This window comes from Oncorhynchus tshawytscha, linkage group LG28 (genome assembly GCF_018296145.1).
Source record: "Oncorhynchus tshawytscha isolate Ot180627B linkage group LG28, Otsh_v2.0, whole genome shotgun sequence".
In the NCBI taxonomy this organism is placed as follows: Eukaryota; Metazoa; Chordata; class Actinopteri; order Salmoniformes; family Salmonidae; genus Oncorhynchus; species Oncorhynchus tshawytscha.
Window position 1 is genome coordinate 40,143,504 of NC_056456.1, and position 22,753 is coordinate 40,166,256.

The 22,753-nt window shown below is 38.1% G+C and overlaps 1 protein-coding gene across 1 annotated transcript in view; it reads right to left on the reverse strand.

The window, feature by feature from the left end:
- Positions 1-870: 870 nt before the first annotated feature.
- Positions 871-22,753, reverse strand: part of LOC112226417 (gamma-crystallin N-B-like) — a 39,557-nt gene continuing 17,674 nt past the window's right edge. Inside the window, exons 2-4 of the mRNA XM_042308141.1 lie at positions 8,173-8,421; positions 6,939-7,084; positions 871-1,332 (exon numbers count right to left, since the gene is read on the reverse strand). Coding sequence (XP_042164075.1) covers positions 1,197-1,332; positions 6,939-7,084; positions 8,173-8,421 — 531 coding nt within the window. The 3' untranslated portion in view covers positions 871-1,196. The remainder of the gene's footprint in view (positions 1,333-6,938; positions 7,085-8,172; positions 8,422-22,753) is intronic.

Below are 22,753 nucleotides of genomic sequence, written 5' to 3' on the forward strand. Positions count from 1 at the left end.
GTAAGGTCTACTACACCTGTTGTATTCAGCATTTCACTGTGAGGTCTACTACACCTGTTGTATTCAGCATTTCACTGTAAGGTCTACTACACCTGTTGTATTCAGCATTTCACTGTAAGGTCTACCTACACCTGTTGTATTCAGCATTTCACTGTAAGGTCTACTACACCTGTTGTATTCAGCATTTCACTGTAAGGTCTACTACACCTGTTGTATTCAGCATTTCACTGTCAGGTCTACAACACCTGTTGTATTCAGCATTTCACTGTGAGGTCTACACCTGTTGTATTCAGCACTTCACTGTGAGGTCTACACCTGTTGTATTCAGCATAGGTCAATCTAGTATGGTGTTGCTATGATAGGTCGATCTAGTATGGTGGTGCTATGATTGGTCGATCTGGGATGGTGGTGCTATGATAGGTCGATCTAGTATGGTGGTGCTATGATAGGTCGATCTAGTATGGTGGTGCTATGATAGGTCGATCTAGTATGGTGGTGCTATGATAGGTCGATCTAGTATAATGGTGCTAACATGTCATAATACATCTGTCTGTTATATGTTTTCTGTAGATCCACGATCAGTAAAGGATCAGGGCCGGTTTCCCGAACACATACTAAGACTAAGCCTCGTCCAGGACTTTATACCACCATAGAAGTGTGTTTTAGTCCACGACTAGACTTCATCTCTGTCTGGGAAAATGGCCCAGTAAGAATGGAGTGTGTTGATTAAATATAAAGATATATATATATATATATATATATACATATTTATATAATAGAAAACAAGGATCTTTGTATCATCATGCAAAAAATGGAAATAACACTGAAGACGGTGATCGTGTTTTCAGTAGAAAAAAAAACACGCAAATCTTTTTCTGGTTCTGTCTTTTTAATATAATTTTAATATAATTTTACAACTGGATTAGAAGATAAAAGAAACAGTTCCGTGCCCTGTGATGTAAACGTTGTTGACTACATCTCGCCACCATCCGCCGTGTAATCCATGTATTTATGATTTATCTATGTATTCTCTAACCTGGGATGTCATCACACACGGTCAGAATGTTACAGATGCAAATGGCACGCATAGAACTGACTATGTCATCTGAACGTTTTCCGTAAAGTTGTGCCCCTTTACTGGTTGACATCCCAGGTTTGACCCCTCGGACTAAGGTCAGAGGTCAAGGGGTCGTGGTTTAGAAGTAGTTGACCACCCTGCGGATGGACTGGATGTTGGGGTTCTGGGCCTGCCACTCCACGTGACTAGAGTAGTCTCCTCTCTCCACGATATACATACGGCCACGGAAGTTAGGTTCCTCATAAAGCACCCAGCTGTGGAGGGAGAGGAGAAGGAGGGGCAGAGAAGAGGGGGAGGAGGAGGAGGAGAGGAGAGGAGAAGGGAGGAGGGGGGAGAGAGGAGGAGGAGAAGGAGGAGGAGAGGAGAAGGGAGGAGGAGGGGGAGAGAAGAGGGGGGGAGGCGGAGGAGAGGAGAAGGGAGGAGGAGGGGGAGAGTGGAGGGAGGAGGAGGAGGAGAGTTGAGAAGGGAGGAGGGAGGGGAGAGTGGAGGGAGGAGGAGGGGGAGAGTGGAGGGAGGAGGAGGATGAGAATTGAGAAGAAAGAGTGGTGAGAAGATAAGGAAAGCAGGATGGAGAAGATGAGAAGGAGGAGAGAAGGGGGGGAGGAGGAGGAGGAGGAGAGGAGAAGGGAGGAGGAGGGGGAGAGTGGAGGGAGGAGGAGGAGGAGAGTTGAGAAGGGAGGAGGAGGGGAGAGTGGAGGGAGGAGGAGTAGGAGAATTGAGAAGAAAGAGTGGTGAGAAGAGAAGGAAAGCAGGATGGAGAAGATGAGAGGGAGGAGAGAAGAGGGGGAGGAGGAGGAGGAGGAGAGGAGAAGGGAGGAGGAGGAGGAGGAGGGAGGAGGAGGGAGAAGGAGGGGGAGAGAGGAGGGAGGAGGAAGGAGGAGAGGAGAAGGGAGGGGGAGAGAGGAGGGAGGAGGAGTAGGAGAGTTGAGAAGAGGGAGTGGTGAGAAGAGAAGAGAAGAGAAGAGAAGGAAAGCAGGATGGAGAAGATGAGAGGGAGGAGAGAAGAGGGGGGGAGGAGGAGGAGGAGGAGAGGAGAAGGGAGGAGGAGGGGGAGAGTGGAGGGAGGAGAAGGAGGAGGAGAGAAGAGGGGGGGGAGGAGGAGGAGAGGAGAAGGGAGGAGGAGGAGGAGAGTTGAGAAGAGGGAGTGGTGAGAAGAGAAGGAAAGCAGGATGGAGAAGATGAGAGGGAGAAGAGAAGAGGGAGAGGAGGAGGAGGAGGAGAGAGGAGGGAGGAGGAGGAGGAGGAGGAGAGGAGGGGAGTTGAGAAGAGGGAGTGGTGAGAAGAGAAGAGAAGGAAAGCAGGATGGAGAAGATGAGAGGGAGGAGAGAAGAGGGGGAGGAGGAGGAGGAGGAGAGGAGAAGGGAGGAGGTTGGGAGGAGGAGTAGGAGAGTTGAGAAGAGGGAGTGGTGAGAAGAGAAGGAAAGGAAAGCAGGATGGAGAAGATGAGAGGGAGGAGAGAAGAGGGGGAGGAGGAGGGAGGAGGAGGAGAGAGGAGCGAGGAGGAGGAGGAGGAGGAGAGAAGAGAATATACAGTATATAAGTCTTTACAATTTCCAGTCACACTGTCTGTTAGGGATTACTGTATAATGTAGTTACCATAGCTAATTTACTGTATAAAGTGTTTACCGTAGATCATTTACTGTATAATATAGTTACCGTAGCTCATTTACTGTATAATGTAGTTACCGTAGCTCATTTACTGTATAATGTAGTTACCGTAGCTCATTTACTGTATAATGTAGTTACCGTAGCTCATTTACTGTATAATGTAGTTACTGTAGCTAATTTACTGTATAAAGTGTTTACTGTAGCTAATTTACTGTATAATGTAGTTACCGTAGCTCATTTACTGTATAATGTAGTTACCGTAGCTCATTTACTGTATAATGTAGTTACCGTAGATAATTTACTGTATAAAGTGTTTACTGCAGATAATTTACTGTATAAAGTGTTTACCGTAGATCATTTACTGTATAATGAAGGTACCGTAGCTCATTTACTGTATAATGTAGTTACCGTAGCTCATTTACTGTATAATGTAGTTACCGTGATAATTTACTGTATAAAGTGTTTACCGTAGATAATTTACTGTATAAAGTGTTTACTGTAGATAATTTACTGTATAAAGTGTTTACCGTAGATAATTTACTGTATAAAGTGTTTACCGTAGATAATTTACTGTATAAAGTGTTTACCGTAGATAATTTACTGTATAAAGTGTTTACCGTAGATAATTTACTGTATAAAGTGTTTACTGTAGATAATTTACTGTATAAAGTGTTTACCGTAGATAATTTACTGTATAAAGTGTTTACCGTAGATAATTTACTGTATAAAGTGTTTACTGTAGATAATTTACTGTATAAAGTGTTTACTGTAGATAATTTACTGTATAAAGTGTTTACCGTAGATCATTTACTGTATAATGAAGGTAGTGCTCATTTACTGTATAATGTAGATAATTTACTGTATAATGTATAAAGTGTCATTTACTGTATAATGTAGTTACCGTTGATAATTTACTGTATAAAGTGTTTACCGTAGATAATTTACTGTATAAAGTGTTTACTGTAGATAATTTACTGTATAAAGTGTTTACCGTAGATAATTTACTGTATAAAGTGTTTACCGTAGATAATTTACTGTATAAAGTGTTTACCGTAGATAATTTACTGTATAAAGTGTTTACCGTAGATAATTTACTGTATAAAGTGTTTACTGTAGATAATTTACTGTATAAAGTGTTTACCGTAGATAATTTACTGTATAAAGTGTTTAGTAGATAATTTACTGTATGCAGTGTTTACTGTAGATAATTTACTGTATAAAGTGTTTACTGTAGATAATTTACTGTATAAAGTGTTTACCGTAGATAATTTACTGTATAAAGTGTTTCCCGTAGATAATTTACTGTATAAAGTGTTTACCGTAGATCATTTACTGTATAATGTAGTTACCGTAACTCATTTACTGTATAATGTAGTTACCGTAGCTCATTTACTGTATAATGTAGTTACCGTAGCTCATTTACTGTATAATGTAGTTACCGTAGCTCATTTACTGTATAATGTAGTTACCGTAGCTCATTTACTGTATAATGTAGTTACTGTAGCTAATTTACTGTATAAAGTGTTTACTGTAGCTAATTTACTGTATAATGTAGTTACCGTAGCTCATTTACTGTATAATGTAGTTACCGTAGCTCATTTACTGTATAATGTAGTTACCGTAGCTCATTTACTGTATAATGTAGTTACCGTAGATAATTTACTGTATAAAGTGTTTACCGTAGATAATTTACTGTATAAAGTGTTTACTGTAGATAATTTACTGTATAAAGTGTTTACCGTAGATAATTTACTGTATAAAGTGTTTACCGTAGATAATTTACTGTATAAAGTGTTTACCGTAGATAATTTACTGTATAAAGTGTTTACCGTAGATAATTTACTGTATAAAGTGTTTACTGTAGATAATTTACTGTATAAAGTGTTTACCGTAGATAATTTACTGTATAAAGTGTTTACCGTAGATAATTTACTGTATACAGTGTTTACTGTAGATAATTTACTGTATAAAGTGTTTACTGTAGATAATTTACTGTATAAAGTGTTTACCATAGATAATTTACTGTATAAAGTGTTTACCGTAGATAATTTACTGTATAAAGTGTTTCCCGTAGATAATTTACTGTATAAAGTGTTTACCGTAGATCATTTACTGTATAATGTAGTTACCGTAGCTCATTTACTGTATAATGTAGTTACCGTAGCTCATTTACTGTATAATGTAGTTACCGTAGCTCATTTACTGTATAATGTAGTTACCGTAGCTCATTTACTGTATAATGTAGTTACCGTAGCTCATTTACTGTATAATGTAGTTACCGTAGCTCATTTACTGTATAATGTAGTTACCGTAGCTCATTTACTGTATAATGTAGTTACCGTAGCTCATTTACTGTATAATGTAGTTACCGTAGCTCATTTACTGTATAATGTAGTTACCGTAGCTCATTTACTGTATAATGTAGTTACTGTAGCTAATTTACTGTATAAAGTGTTTACTGTAGCTAATTTACTGTATAATGTAGTTACCGTAGCTCATTTACTGTATAATGTAGTTACCGTAGCTCATTTACTGTATAATGTAGTTACCGTAGATAATTTACTGTATAAAGTGTTTACCGTAGATAATTTACTGTATAAAGTGTTTACCGTAGATAATTTACTGTATAAAGTGTTTACTGCAGATAATTTACTGTATAAAGTGTTTACCGTAGATCATTTACTGTATAATGAAGGTACCGTAGCTCATTTACTGTATAATGTAGTTACCGTAGCTCATTTACTGTATAATGTAGTTACCGTAGCTCATTTACTGTATAATGTAGTTACCGTTGATAATTTACTGTATAAAGTGTTTACCGTAGATAATTTACTGTATAAAGTGTTTACTGTAGATAATTTACTGTATAAAGTGTTTACTGTAGATAATTTACTGTATAAAGTGTTTACTGTAGATAATTTACTGTATAAAGTGTTTACCATAGATAATTTACTGTATAAAGTGTTTACCGTAGATAATTTACTGTATAAAGTGTTTACCGTAGATAATTTACTGTATAAAGTGTTTACCATAGATAATTTACTGTATAAAGTGTTTCCCGTAGATAATTTACTGTATAAAGTGTTTACCGTAGATAATTTAAGGTATAAAGTGTTTACCGTAGATAATTTACTGTATAAAGTGTTTACCGTAGATAATTTACTGTATAAAGTGTTTACTGTAGATAATTTACTGTATAAAGTGTTTACCGTAGATAATTTACTATATAAAGTGTTTACTGTAGATAATTTACTGTATAAAGTGTTTACCGTAGATAATTTACTGTATACAGTGTTTACCGTAGATAATTTACTGTATAAAGTGTTTACCGTAGATAATTTACTGTATAAAGTGTTTACCGTAGATAATTTACTGTATAAAGTGTTTACCATAGATAATTTACTGTATAAAGTGTTTCCCGTAGATAATTTACTGTATAAAGTGTTTACCGTAGATAATTTAAGGTATAAAGTGTTTACCGTAGATAATTTACTGTATAAAGTGTTTACCGTAGATAATTTACTGTATAAAGTGTTTACTGTAGATAATTTACTGTATAAAGTGTTTACCGTAGATAATTTACTATATAAAGTGTTTACTGTAGATAATTTACTGTACAAAGTGTTTACCGTAGATAATTTACTGTATACAGTGTTTACCGTAGATAATTTACTGTATAAAGTGTTTACCGTAGATAATTTACTGTATAAAGTGTTTCCGTAGATAATTTACTGTATAAAGTGTTTACCGTAGATAATTTACTGTATACAGTGTTTACCGTAGATAATTTACTGTATAAAGTGTTTACTGTAGATAATTTACTGTATAAAGTGTTTACTGTAGATAATTTACTGTATAAAGTGTTTACTGTAGATAATTTACTGTATAAAGTGTTTACTGTAGATAATTTACTGTATACAGTGTTTACCGTAGATAATTTACTGTATAAAGTGTTTACTGTAGATAATTTACTGTATAAAGTGTTTACCGTAGATAATTTACTGTATAAAGTGTTTCCCATAGATAATTTACTGTATAAAGTGTTTACCGTAGATAATTTACTGTATACAGTGTTTACTGTATGCTTATAAAATGTTTATGGATGTGCTTATAAACAGCTAACTACAATTCACAGGAGCTCTAGAGATACATTGATGAATTGAATGGAGTTGACTTGAATTTAATTGAATTGACTTTAATTGAATTGAATTGAATTGAAATGTCAGCAGCAGTTGATTCAGTAGATACGTACGCTCCGTCTCCATAGACCTTCAGAGAGTTGATGCAGTTCTTGGTCAGACCGCGTCCCTGCAGGAAGGGCACGTCATCACACACCTCAACACACTGGTCAGCAAAGTCAGCTCCCTCAAACAACTCCATCCTGTAGTGTTCTCCATGCTGGAAGAGGAGAGGAGGAGTAGGAGGAAGAGGAGGAGGAAGAGGAGGATGAGAAGGAGGAGCAAGAGGAGAAGAAGGAGAAGGACAATGATGATGAAGAGGAGGATGATGAAGAAGAGGAGGAGGATGAAGAGGAGGAGGAGGAGGAGGATGAAGAGGAGAAGGAGGAGGAGGAAAGGGGGAGGAGATGGGGGAGAAGGCGGAAGTGGAAGAGGAGGAGGATGGGGAGGACAAGATGGGGAGGAGGGTGGGGTGGAGGAGGAGAAGATGGGGAGAGGAGGAGGGGAAGGAGGAGGGGAGGAAAAGGAGGTAATGGGGAGAGAAGGAGAACGTGGAGGAGGAGGAGGAGGAGAGGAGGAGGAGGAGATGGGGAGGAGGGTGGAGTGGAGGAGAAGATGAGGGAGAGGAGGAGGAGAGGGGGAGGAAAAATCAGAAATTACATCACTGTGACTTCAAGTTTAGGTGAAGTTCCAACAACCCTCATCTCAACAGTCAGTCAGTCTGTCTGTCTTCTCTATCTCACATTGTAATGTACCAGTCAGTCAGTCTGTCTGTCTTCTCTATCTCACATTGTAATGTACCAGTCAGACAGTCTGTCTGTCTTCTCTATCTCACATTGTAATGTACCAGTCAGTCAGTCTGTCTGCGTGTGCCCATGATACACTTTAGAGTGGCCAATTCACCTGAATATTCCGTGCTGGCTTGACTATTTATCTTTACACATCAGTCACACTTTCCAGCTAGTCTTGGACCGGGTTACATAACGTATCTAGTGCCAGTCTTTTTAAAGCGGGTTGAGGGGCGTAAACTGTCCTACTGCTTTTGTCCTCTTCTGACTTTAACCCTTCACGTCAAGTAGCTCTTACAACACTGTTAGTGTGAAATAACTATAGTAACAACATTGTTAAAGTAACCACCTAACTCTGTTACTATGCTTATTACAAAATGACTATATGAGCACCGTAAAAACCTACAGTATTCACAAAGCCACAGGTTACCGTGGTGGCATAGGTTACCGCGGCGTCTGTTACCGCGGCATCAGTTTCCACGGCATCGGTTTACCGTAAGTGTTAGCGTTTAAACCTCACCATTCTGATAGGTCTGCAGGAGCCCATGTGATCATTGTGGGCGTTCCACCTCTGGAACTCGGGGTAATCTCCGTGCTCCAGCATGTACTGCTGGCCCTTGAAGTCGGGGTGGTCGAAGCAGACGAAGGCCCCACTCTCCACACGGATGGAGTTGACGCGGTTCATGAATCCGCGGTCCTGGAAGTTATCACAGTCACCGCAGATCTCCAGCTTCCTGCCCGTGAAGCATTTCCCCTCGTAGAAACAGATCTGGGTAGAATACAGACACAGAAGACAGCACACGGGACAGTTAGGTGAGGTAGAAATAGAGTCTGACCTACAGGATGGAGGATATTACTCATCTTTGTGGCCTGCGCCTGACTCCGCCTTACCCACATCACCTAGACTCTGACAACTACTGTGCTAGTTCAGGTAGTATATTTTCCAGCCCAGTTCCAGCAACTATTGTGGATACGTAGGCAGGCCAGACCGAGTCCAGCAACTATTGTTGGTATGTAAGCAGACCAGCCCGGGTCCAGCAACTATTGGGGATATGTAAGCAGGCCAGACCGGGTCCAGCAACTATTGGGGATATGTAAGCAGGCCAGACCGGGTCCAGCAACTATTGGGGATATGTAAGCAGGCTAGACCGGGTCCAGCAACTATTGGGGATATGTAAGCAGGCCAGCCCAGTTCCAGCAACTATTGTGGATACATAAGCAGGCCAGACCGGGTCCAGCAACTATTGGGGATACGTAAGCAGGCCAGACCAGTTCCAGCAACTATTGGGGATACGTAAGCAGGCCAGCCCAGTAATGTTTACCCAGCCCTACAACTTGTTTGGCTTGGCTTGTTTGGGCTCAGTAGTGTGAAAAGAGCAACATGAATATGCTCCTGTTGGTTAAGAGTCAACAGTGTTGGGGAGTAACTGACTACAAACAAACTGTAATTGTAATTAGTTACGTTACCAGCAAAAAATATTGTAATCAGATTACTTCTTGGATTACTTTTAAATTCAGAAAAGACGTTTCCGAAAGTTTTTCTCAATGACATTCTATTAAAGCATTGAAAAAAGGCACAACTTTAAGTTTGTTCCGCCTGAGCGAGTCTGGCTACCAATCAGAGACCACTGTGATGACACACCAACTGATGACCACCAATCAGAGACCACTGTGATGACACACCAACTGATGACCACCAATCAGAGACCACTGTGATGACACACCAACTGATGACCACCAATCAGAGACCACTGTGATGACACACCAACTGATGACCACCAATCAGAGACCACTGTGATGACACACCCAACTGATGACCACCAATCAGAGACCACTATGATGACACACCCAACTGATGACCACCAATCAGAGACCACTATGATGACACACCCAACTGATGACCACCAATCAGAGACCACTGTGATGACACACCCAACTGATGACCACCAATCAGAGACCACTGTGATGACACACCCAACTGATGACCACCAATCAGAGACCACTGTGATGACACACCAACTGATGACCACCAATCAGAGACCACTGTGATGACACACCCAACTGATGACCACCAATCAGAGACCACTGTGATGACACACCAACTGATGACCACCAATCAGAGACCACTGTGATGACACACCAACTGATGACCACCAATCAGAGACCACTGTGATGACACACCAACTGATGACCACCAATCAGAGACCACTGTGATGACACACCAACTGATGACCACCAATCAGAGACCACTGTGATGACACACCAACTGATGACCACCAATCAGAGACCACTGTGATGACACACCAACTGATGACCACCAATCAGAGACCACTGTGATGACACACCCAACTGATGACCACCAATCAGAGACCACTGTGATGACACACCCAACTGATGACCACCAATCAGAGACCACTGTGATGACACACCCAACTGATGACCACCAATCAGAGACCACTGTGATGACACACCCAACTGATGACCACCAATCAGAGACCACTGTGATGACACACCCAACTGATGACCACCAATCAGAGACCACTGTGATGACACACCAACTGATGACCACCAATCAGAGACCACTGTGATGACACACCCAACTGATGACCACCAATCAGAGACCACTGTGATGACACACCAACTGATGACCACCAATCAGAGACCACTGTGATGACACACCCAACTGATGACCACCAATCAGAGACCACTGTGATGACACACCAACTGATGACCACCAATCAGAGACCACTGTGATGACACACCCAACTGATGACCACCAATCAGAGACCACTGTGATGACACACCAACTGATGACCACCAATCAGAGACCACTGTGATGACACACCCAACTGATGACCACCAATCAGAGACCACTGTGATGACACACCCAACTGATGACCACCAATCAGAGACCACTGTGATGACACACCAACTGATGACCACCAATCAGAGACCACTGTGATGACACACCCAACTGATGACCACCAATCAGAGACCACTGTGATGACACACCAACTGATGACCACCAATCAGAGACCACTGTGATGACACACCAACTGATGACCACCAATCAGAGACCACTGTGATGACACACCCAACTGATGACCACCAATCAGAGACCACTGTGATGACACACCAACTGATGACCACCAATCAGAGACCACTATGATGACACACCCAACTGATGACCACCAATCAGAGACCACTGTGATGACACACCAACTGATGACCACCAATCAGAGACCACTGTGATGACACACCAACTGATGACCACCAATCAGAGACCACTGTGATGACATACCCAACTGATGACAACCAATCAGAGACCACTGTGATGACACACCAACTGATGACCACCAATCAGAGACCACTGTGATGACACACCCAACTGATGACCACCAATCAGAGACCACTGTGATGACACACCAACTGATGACCACCAATCAGAGACCACTGTGATGACACACCAACTGATGACCACCAATCAGAGACCACTATGATGACACACCCAACTGATGACCACCAATCAGAGACCACTGTGATGACACACCAACTGATGACCACCAATCAGAGACCACTGTGATGACACACCAACTGATGACCACCAATCAGAGACCACTGTGATGACACACCAACTGATGACCACCAATCAGAGACCACTATGATGACACACCAACTGATGACCACCAATCAGAGACCACTGTGATGACACACCAACTGATGACCACCAATCAGAGACCACTGTGATGACACACCAACTGATGACCACCAATCAGAGACCACTATGATGACACACCAACTGATGACCACCAATCAGAGACCACTACGGACTGGATGGGACTGGATGGTACCTGACGGCAGGACCGGCAGGAACGTCAGGTACTGTGCTGTGCACAGGTCCTAATCCACCTGTTCCAGTCTTTGCTGGTCTGGTCCCACTGCCAAGGAAAACATCCACCATTATCCCTGTTCCTAAGAAGGACAAGCCTCACTCTCTCAATGCCCACAGGGCTTTGAGGGCTATTGCACCTCTTCTGAAGTTTGCTGATGACACAACTCTCCTCTGAAAGCTCTCAGGGTCTGAGCATGTCCCAGCCCTCCTCTGACACCTCTCAGGGTCTGAGCATGTCCCAGCCCTCCTCTGACACCTCTCAGGGTCTGAGCATGTCCCAGCCCTCCTCTGACACCTCTCAGGGTCTGAGCATGTCACAGCCCTCCTCTGACACCTCTCAGGGTCTGAGCATGTCACAGCCCTCCTCTGACACCTCTCAGGGTCTGAGTAGGACCATGTCCCAGCCCTCCTCTGACACCTCTCAGGGTCTGAGTAGGACCATGTCCCAGCTCTCCTCTGACACCTTCATTGACTGGTGTGACTGTACAGTGCTGGAGTTGAATGTCTCCAAGATGAAGGAAATGCTTTTCGACTTCAGGATGGATTAGGTGATCATCCAAGGTGAGGAAGTAGACATTGTGGACGATTATAAATATCTTGGTACCATCTTCTTTAACACACTGAAGTTTGAAAAGAAAAACACAGACGCCATCATCAAAAAATCTCACCAGAAACAAAACTTCCTCAGGAAACTGACTTCATTCAGCGTCCACAAAAGCGTTTACAGTTCTTTCATACAAAAGCGCTTCTTCTTCGTTGGATCCGCCTTCAAGCCATTGTGAATGGCTCCAGTAAGATCACCGGTGCCTCTCAGAAGTCTGGCTTCATTCGTTGGATCCGCCTTCAAGCCATTGTGAATGGCTCCAGTAAGATCACCGGTGCCTCTCAGAAGTCTGGCTTCATTCGTTGGATCCGCCTTCAAGCCATTGTGAATGGCTCCAGTAAGATCACCGGTGCCTCTCAGAAGTCTGGCTTCATTCGTTGGATCCGCCTTCAAGCCATTGTGAATGGCTCCAGTAAGATCACCGGTGCCTCTCAGAAGTCTGGCTTCATTCGTTGGATCCGCCTTCAAGCCATTGTGAATGGCTCCAGTAAGATCACCGGTGCCTCTCAGAAGTCTGGCTTCATTCGTTGGATCCGCCTTCAAGCCATTGTGAATGGCTCCAGTAAGATCACCGGTGCCTCTCAGAAGTCTGGCTTCATTCGTTGAGCAGTAGGCCAAGGAGGAAGGCCCATGACATCCTGGGGGACAGCACCCATGTCCTCAACCCGCAGTTCAAACTGCTCCCTTTTTTGACCGCCGCCTGCTCTGTCTCAAGTGCTCCACCAATAGGAGCCGGGCCTCGTTTGTAACCGAGGCCATCTTCCTGGTTAACAGGACCATTAATAAGGAAGACATAGAGACTATTCTAGAGATAGTATAGCCCTGACGTTAATTAACAACTGTGACTACCATGAACTTTCACAGTTTCTTAAAATTGCACTACACCCCCTTAATTAACTGATGCTTTAATGAACGTGTACAGGTATTTGTTATACTGAGTGTATTTGTCCTGTCTGAAGCACCCTGCAGCCCAGAATGAATCGCCCCGTTGGGATGAATACATTTGTATTGTATTGTATTAGATTTTACTGTATTGTATCTAAAAGGAAAATATGCAAGGCTCCTGTGGATTAGGTGTCAATGTCTAATTATTATTATGTTTTTTAAAAGAAAAAGTAAAAGTTGATAATTATCTATAATGCTAAAATTGTTTGTGATGGGACTCTAGACGTTTGCGTTATACCCTCCTTTCGTTTTTGCCTTAAGTAACCTTCTGTCTTATGTTACGATACCAAACGTAACATATAATATAATGCACAACATATATATATAATGCACAAGCATTTCACTACACTCGCATTAACATCTGCTAACCATGTGTATGTGAAAAATAAAATTTGATTGATTTGATTTGATTTGATTGATTTTAATACTAATTTGAGTGTTTCGGATTTACGTTTAGTATGTTACGTCTAGTCTATGAGACCAGGCTGGTATAGCGGTATGTATAGCTGGATACTGTATTCAGGGTAATCAGATTACAGATATTTTAGACTTTTTGGGGAGAAAAACTAGATTATTTCTTGGATTGCTTTTAAATCCAGAAAAAAAAACAGATTGACACCTTTCTGCTTTCTAAAGGGCATTCAATTTAGCATTGAAAAAAGGCGCAAGTTTAGGTTTATTCCACTTGAGCGAGACTGACCACAAGTCAGAGATCACTATGATGACACACCAAATGTGTTTGATGGATTATTTTTTGTCTTCTTCTAATGACTTTTGAGGGGAAAGCAATCAAAAACGTAACGGAAAGTAATCAGATTCCGTTACTGAGTTTGGGTAATCCAGACGTTACTGATAACATTTTTGGACAGGTAACTAGTAACTGTAACATAATACATGTTGAATGTAACCTGCCCAAACCTGACAGTATGTACAGTGAAAGTATTCAGACCCCTTGACTTTTTCCACATTTTGTTACGTTACAGCCTTATACTGCAATGGATTTAAAAAGTAAAAAATAATTGTCCGTAGAGCCCCGAGACAGGATTGTGTCGAGGCAAACATCTGGGGAATGGTACCAAAAAAATGTCTACAGCATGGAAGGTCCCCAAGAACACAGTGGCCTCCATCATTCTTACATGGAAGAAGTTTGGAACTACCAAGACTCTTCCTATAGCTGGCCACCCGGGCCAAACTGAGCCATCGGGGGAGGAAGGGCCTTGGTCAGGGAGTTGACCAAGAACCCGATGGTCACTCTGACAGAGCTCCTCAGTGGAGATGAGAGAAACTTCCAGAAGGACAACCATCTCTGCAGCACTCAAGCAATCAGGCCTTTATGGTAGAGCGGCCAGATGGAAGCCACTCTTCAGTAAAAGGCACATGACATGCCGCTTGGAGTTTGCCAAAAGGCACCTAAAGAACTCTCAGTCCATGAGAAGAAGATTATCAGATCTGATGAAACTAAGATTGAACTCTTTGGCCTGAATGCCAAGCTTCACGTCTGGAGGAAACCAGCCACCATCCCTACGGTGAAACATGGTGGTGGCAGCATCATGCTGTCGGGATGTTTGTCATCGGCAGGAACTGGGAGACTAGTCAGGATCGAGGGAAAGATGAACGGAGCAAAGTACAGAGAGATCCTTGATGAAGACCTGCTCCAGCGCTCAGGACCTCAGACTGGGGCGAAGGTTCACCTTCCAACAGGACATCGACCCTAAGCACACAGCCAAGACAAAGCAGGAGTGGCTTTGGGAGAAGTCACTGAATGTCCTTGAGTGGCCCAGCCAGAGGCCAGACTTGAACCCGATCTAACATCTCTGGAGAGACCTGAATGTATAGCTGTATGTATAGCTGTTTAGCTGTATACTGTATGTATAGTTGTATACTGTATGTATAGCTGTATACTGTATGTATAGCTGTATACTGTATGTATACTGTATGTATAGCTGTATGTATAGCTGTATACTGTATGTATAGCTGTATGTATAGCTGTATACTGTATGTATAGTTGTATACTGTATGTATAGCTGTATGTATAGCTGTATACTGTATGTATACTGTATGTATAGTTGTATACTGTATGTATAGCTGTATACTGTATGTATACTGTATGTATAGCTGTATACTGTATGTATACTGTATGTATAGTTGTATACTGTATGTATAGCTGTATACTGTATGTATAGCTGTATACTGTATGTATAGCTGTATACTCTATGTATAGTTGTATACTGTATGTATAGCTGTATACTGTATGTATAGTTGTATACTGTATGTTTAGCTGTATACTGTATGTATAGCTGTATACTGTATGTATAGCTGTATACTGTATGTATACTGTATGTATAGCTGTATACTGTATGTATAGCTGTATACTGTATGTATAGCTGTATACTGTATGTATAGTTGTATACTGTATGTATAGCTGTATACTGTATGTATAGTTGTATACTGTATGTATAGCTGTATACTGTATGTATAGTTGTATACTGTATGTTTAGCTGTATACTGTATGTATAGCTGTATACTGTATGTATACTGTATGTATAGTTGTATACTGTATGTTTAGCTGTATACTGTATGTATAGTTGTATACTGTATGTTTAGCTGTATACTGTATGTATAGCTGTATACTGTATGTATAGCTGTATACTGTATGTATAGCTCTATACTATATGTATAGCTGTATACTGTATGTATAGCTGTATACTGTATGTATAGCTGTATGTATAGCTGTATACTGTATGTATAGCTGTATACTGTATGTATAGCTGTACACTGTATGTATACTGTATGTATAGCTGTATACTGTATGTATACTGTATGTATAGCTGTTTAGCTGTATACTGTATTTATACTGTATACTGTATTTATACTGTATGTATAGTTGTATACTGTATGTATAGCTGTATACTGTATGTATAGTGTATGTATAGCTGTTTAGCTGTATACTGTATGTTTAGCTGTATAGCTGTATACTGTATTTATACTGTATACTGTATTTATACTGTATGTATAGTTGTATACTGTATGTATAGCTGTATACTGTATGTATAGCTGTATACTGTATGCATACTGTATGTATAGCTGTATAGATGTATACTCTATGTATAGTGTATGTATAGCTGTTTAGCTGTATACTGTATGTATAGCTGTATACTGTATGTATAGCTGTATACTGTATGTATAGCTGTGTACTCTATGTATACTGTATGTATAGCTGTATACTGTATGTATAGTGTATGTATAGCTGTATACTGTATTTATACTGTATGTATAGTTGTATACTGTATGTATAGTTGTATACTGTATGTATAGCTGTATACTGTATGTATACTGCATGTATAGCTGTATACTGTATGTATAGCTGTATACTGTATGTATAGCTGTATACTGTATGTATACTGTATGTATAGCTGTATACTGTATGTATACTGTATGTATAGTTGTATACTGTATGTATAGCTGTATACTGTATGTATAGCTGTATACTGTATGTATAGCTGTATACTCTATGTATAGTTGTATACTGTATGTATAGCTGTATACTGTATGTATAGTTGTATACTGTATGTTTAGCTGTATACTGTATGTATAGCTGTATACTGTATGTATAGCTGTATACTGTATGTATACTGTATGTATAGCTGTATAGCTGTATGTATAGCTGTATACTGTATGTATAGCTGTATACTGTATGTATAGCTGTATACTCTATGTATAGCTGTATACTGTATATATAGTTGTATACTGTATGTATAGCTGTATACTGTATGTATAGTTGTATACTGTATGTTTAGCTGTATACTGTATGTATAGCTGTATACTGTATGTATACTGTATGTATAGTTGTATACTGTATGTTTAGCTGTATACTGTATGTATAGTTGTATACTGTATGTTTAGCTGTATACTGTATGTATAGCTGTATACTGTATGTATAGCTGTATACTGTATGTATAGCTCTATACTATATGTATAGCTGTATACTGTATGTATAGCTGTATACTGTATGTATAGCTATATGTATAGCTGTACACTGTATGTATACTGTATGTATAGTTGTATACTGTATGTATAGCTGTATACTGTATGTTTAGCTGTATACTGTATGTATAGTGTATGTATAGCTGTTTAGCTGTATACTGTATTTATACTGTATACTGTATTTATACTGTATGTATAGTTGTATACTGTATGTATAGCTGTATACTGTATGTATAGTGTATGTATAGCTGTTTAGCTGTCTACTGTATGTTTAGCTGTATAGCTGTATACTGTATTTATACTGTATACTGTATTTATACTGTATGTATAGTTGTATACTGTATGTATAGCTGTATACTGTATGTATAGCTGTATACTGTATGTATACTGTATGTATAGCTGTTTAGCTGTATACTGTATGTATAGCTGTATACTGTATGTATAGCTGTATGTATAGCTGTTTAGTTGTATACTGTATGTATAGTTGTATACTGTATGTATAGCTGTATACTGTATGTATATCTGTATGTATAGCTGTTTAGTTGTATACTGTATGTATAGTTGTATACTGTATGTATAGCTGTATACTGTATGTATAGCTGTATACTGTATGTATACTGTATGTATAGCTGTTTAGTTGTATACTGTATGCATAGCTGTATACTGTATGTATAGCCTTATACTGTATGTATAGCTGTATACTGTATGTATAGCTGTATGTATAGCTGTATACTGTATGTATAGCTGTATACTGTATGTATACTGTATGTATAGCTGTATACTGTATGTATACTGTATGTATAGCTGTTTAGCTGTATACTGTATACTGTATTTATACTGTATGTATAGTTGTATACTGTATGTATAGCTGTATACTGTATGTATAGTGTATGTATAGCTGTTTAGCTGTATACTGTATGTTTAGATGTATAGCTGTATACTGTATTTATACTGTATACTGTATTTATACTGTATACTGTATTTATACTGTATGTATAGTTGTATACTGTATGTATAGCTGTATACTGTATGCATACTGTATGTATAGCTGTATAGATGTATACTCTATGTATAGTGTATGCATAGCTGTTTAGCTGTATACTGTATGTATAGCTGTATACTGTATGTATAGCTGTATACTGTATGTATAGCTGTATACTCTATGTATACTGTATGTATAGATGTATACTGTATGTATAGCTGTATACTGTATGTATACTGCATGTATAGCTGTATACTGTATGTATAGCTGTATACTGTATGTATAGCTGTATACTGTATGAATACTGTATGTATACTGTATGTATAGTTGTATACTGTATGTATAGCTGTATACTGTATGTATAGCTGTATACTGTATGTTTAGCTGTATACTGTATGTATAGCTGTATACTGTATGTATAGCTGTATACTGTATGTATACTGTATGTATAGCTGTACTCTATGTATACTGTATGTATAGCTGTATACTGTATGTATACTGTATGTATAGCTGTATACTGTATGTATAGCTGTATACTGTATGTATACTGTATGTTTAGCTGTATACTGTATGTATAGCTGTATACTGTATGTATAGCTGTATACTGTATGTATACTGTATGTATAGCTGTATACTGTATGTATATCTGTATACTGTATGTATAGCTGTATACTGTATGTATAGCTGTATACTGTATGTATAGCTGTATACTGCATGTATAGTTGTATACTGTATGTATAGCTGTATACTGCATGTATAGCTGTATAGCTGTATAGCTGTATACTGTATGTATAGCTGTATACTGTATGTTTAGCTGTATACTGTATGTATAGCTGTATACTGTATACTGTATGTATACTGTATGTATAGCTGCTCTATGTATATTGTATGTATAGCTGTATATGTAAGTATACTGTATGTTTAGCTGTATACTGTATGTATACTGTATGTATGTTTAGCTGTATACTGTATGTATAGCTGTATACTGTATGTATAGCTGTATACTGTATACTGTATGTATAGCTGTATACTGTATGTATAGCTGTATACTGTATGTATAGTTGTATACTGTATGTATAGTTGTATACTGTATGTATACTGTATGTATAGTTGTATACTGTATGTATAGCTGTATACTGTGTATATAGTTGTATACTGTATGTATAGTTTGTATACTGTATGTATAGCTGTATACTGTATGTATAGTTGTATACTGTATGTATAGTTGTATACTGTATGTATAGCTGTATACTGTATGTATAGTGCTGTATACTGTATGTATAGCTGTATACTGTATGTATAGCTGTATACTGTATGTATAGCTGTATACTGTATGTATAGCTGTATACTGTATGTATAGTTGTATACTGTATGTATAGCTGTATACTGTATGTATAGCTGTATAGCTGTATAGCTGTATACTGTATGTATAGCTGTATACTGTATGTTTAGCTGTATACTGTATGTATAGCTGTATACTGTATGTATACTGTATGTATAGCTGTTTACTCTATGTATACTGTATGTATAGCTGTATACTGTATGTATACTGTATGTATAGCTGTATACTGTATGTATACTGTATGTATAGCTGTTTAGCTGTATACTGTATGTATAGCTGTATACTGTATGTATAGCTGTATACTGTATGTATACTGTATGTATAGCTGTATACTGTATGTATAGCTGTATACTGTATGTATAGCTGTATACTGTATGTATAGTTGTATACTGTATGTATAGCTGTATACTGTATGTATACTGTATGTATAGCTGTATACTGTATGTATAGCTGTATACTGTATGTATAGTTGTATACTGTATGTATAGCTGTATACTGTATGTATAGCTGTATACTGTATGTATAGCTGTACACTGTATGTATAGCTGTATACTGTATGTTTAGCTGTATACTGTATGTATAGCTGTATACTGTATATATACTGTATGTATAGCTGTGTACTCTATGTATACTGTATGTATAGCTGTATACTGTATGTATACTGTATGTATAGCTGTATACTGTATGTATAGCTGTATACTCTATGTATAGTTGTATACTGTATGTATAGCTGTATACTGTATGTATAGCTGTATACTGTATGTATAGTGTATGGATTGCTGTATACTGTATATATAGCTGTATACTGTATGTATAGCTGTATGTATAGCTGTATACTGTATGTATAGCTGTATACTGTATGTATAGCTGTATACTGTATGTATAGCTGTATACTGTATGTATAGCTGTATACTGTATGTATAGTTGTATACTGTATGTATAGCTGTATACTGTATGTATAGCTGTATAGTATGTATAGCTGTATACTGTATGTATAGCTGTATACTGTATGTATAGCTGTATACTGTATGTATAGCTGTATACTGTATGTATACTGTATGTATAGTTGTATACTGTATGTTTAGCTGTATACTGTATGTATAGTTGTATGTATAGCTGTTTAGCTGTATACTGTATGTTTAGCTGTATACTGTATGTATACTGTATTTATACTGTATACTGTATTTATACTGTATGTATAGTTGTATACTGTATGTATAGCTGTATACTGTATGTATAGCTGTATACTGTATGTATACTGTATGTATAGCTGTTTAGCTGTATACTGTATGTATAGCTGTATACTGTATGTATAGCTGTATGTATAGCTGTTTAGTTGTATACTGTATGTATAGTTGTATACTGTATGTATAGCTGTATACTGTATGTATATCTGTATGTATAGCTGTTTAGTTGTATACTGTATGTATAGTTGTATACTGTATGTATAGCTGTATACTGTATGTATAGCTGTATACTGTATGTATACTGTATGTATAGCTGTTTAGTTGTATACTGTATGCATAGCTGTATACTGTATGTATAGCCTTATACTGTATGTATAGCTGTATACTGTATGTATAGCTGTATGTATAGCTGTATACTGTATGTATAGCTGTATACTGTATGTATACTGTATGTATAGCTGTATACTGTATGTATACTGTATGTATAGCTGTTTAGCTGTATACTGTATACTGTATTTATACTGTATGTATAGTTGTATACTGTATGTATAGCTGTATACTGTATGTATAGTGTATGTATAGCTGTTTAGCTGTATACTGTATGTTTAGATGTATAGCTGTATACTGTATTTATACTGTATACTGTATTTATACTGTATACTGTATTTATACTGTATGTATAGTTGTATACTGTATGTATAGCTGTATACTGTATGCATACTGTATGTATAGCTGTATAGATGTATACTCTATGTATAGTGTATGCATAGCTGTTTAGCTGTATACTGTATGTATAGCTGTATACTGTATGTATAGCTGTATACTGTATGTATAGCTGTATACTGTATGTATACTGTATGTATAGATGTATACTGTATGTATAGCTGTATACTGTATGTATACTGTATGTATAGCTGTATACTGTATGTATAGCTGTATACTGTATGTATAGCTGTATACTGTATGAATACTGTATGTATACTGTATGTATAGTTGTATACTGTATGTATAGCTGTATACTGTATGTATAGCTGTATACTGTATGTATAGCTGTATACTGTATGTATAGCTGTATACTGTATGTATAGCTGTATACTGTATGTATACTGTATGTATAGCTGTATACTCTATGTATACTGTATGTATAGCTGTATACTGTATGTATACTGTATATGTATGCTGTATACTGTATGTATAGCTGTATACTGTATGTATACTGTATGTTTAGCTGTATACTGTATGTATAGCTGTATACTGTATGTATAGCTGTATACTGTATGTATACTGTATGTATAGCTGTATACTGTATGTATATCTGTATACTGTATGTATAGCTGTATACTGTATGTATAGCTGTATACTGTATGTATAGCTGTATACTGCATGTATAGTTGTATACTGTATGTATAGCTGTATACTGCATGTATAGCTGTATACTGTAGCTGTATACTGTATGTATAGCTGTATACTGTATGTTTAGCTGTATACTGTATGTATAGCTGTATACTGTATGTATACTGTATGTATAGCTGTATACTGTATGTATATTGTATGTATAGCTGTATACTGTAAGTATACTGTATGTATAGCTGTATACTGTATGTATACTGTATACTATATGTTTAGCTGTATACTGTATGTATAGCTGTATACTGTATGTATAGCTGTATACTGTATACTGTATGTATAGCTGTATACTGTATGTATAGCTGTATACTGTATGTATAGTTGTATACTGTATGTATAGTTGTATACTGTATGCATACTGTATGTATAGCTGTATACTGTATGTATAGCTGTATACTGTGTATATAGTTGTATACTGTATGTATATTTGTATACTGTATGTATAGCTGTATACTGTATGTATAGTTGTATACTGTATGTATACTGTATGTATACTGTATGTATAGTTGTATACTGTATGTATAGCTGTATACTGTATGTATAGCTGTATACTGTATGTATAGCTGTATACTGTATGTATAGCTGTATACTGTATGTATAGCTGTATACTGTATGTATAGCTCTATACTATATGTATAGCTGTACACTGTATGTATACTGTATGTATAGTTGTATACTGTATGTATAGCTGTATACTGTATGTTTAGCTGTATACTGTATGTATAGCTGTATACTGTATGTATACTGTATGTATAGCT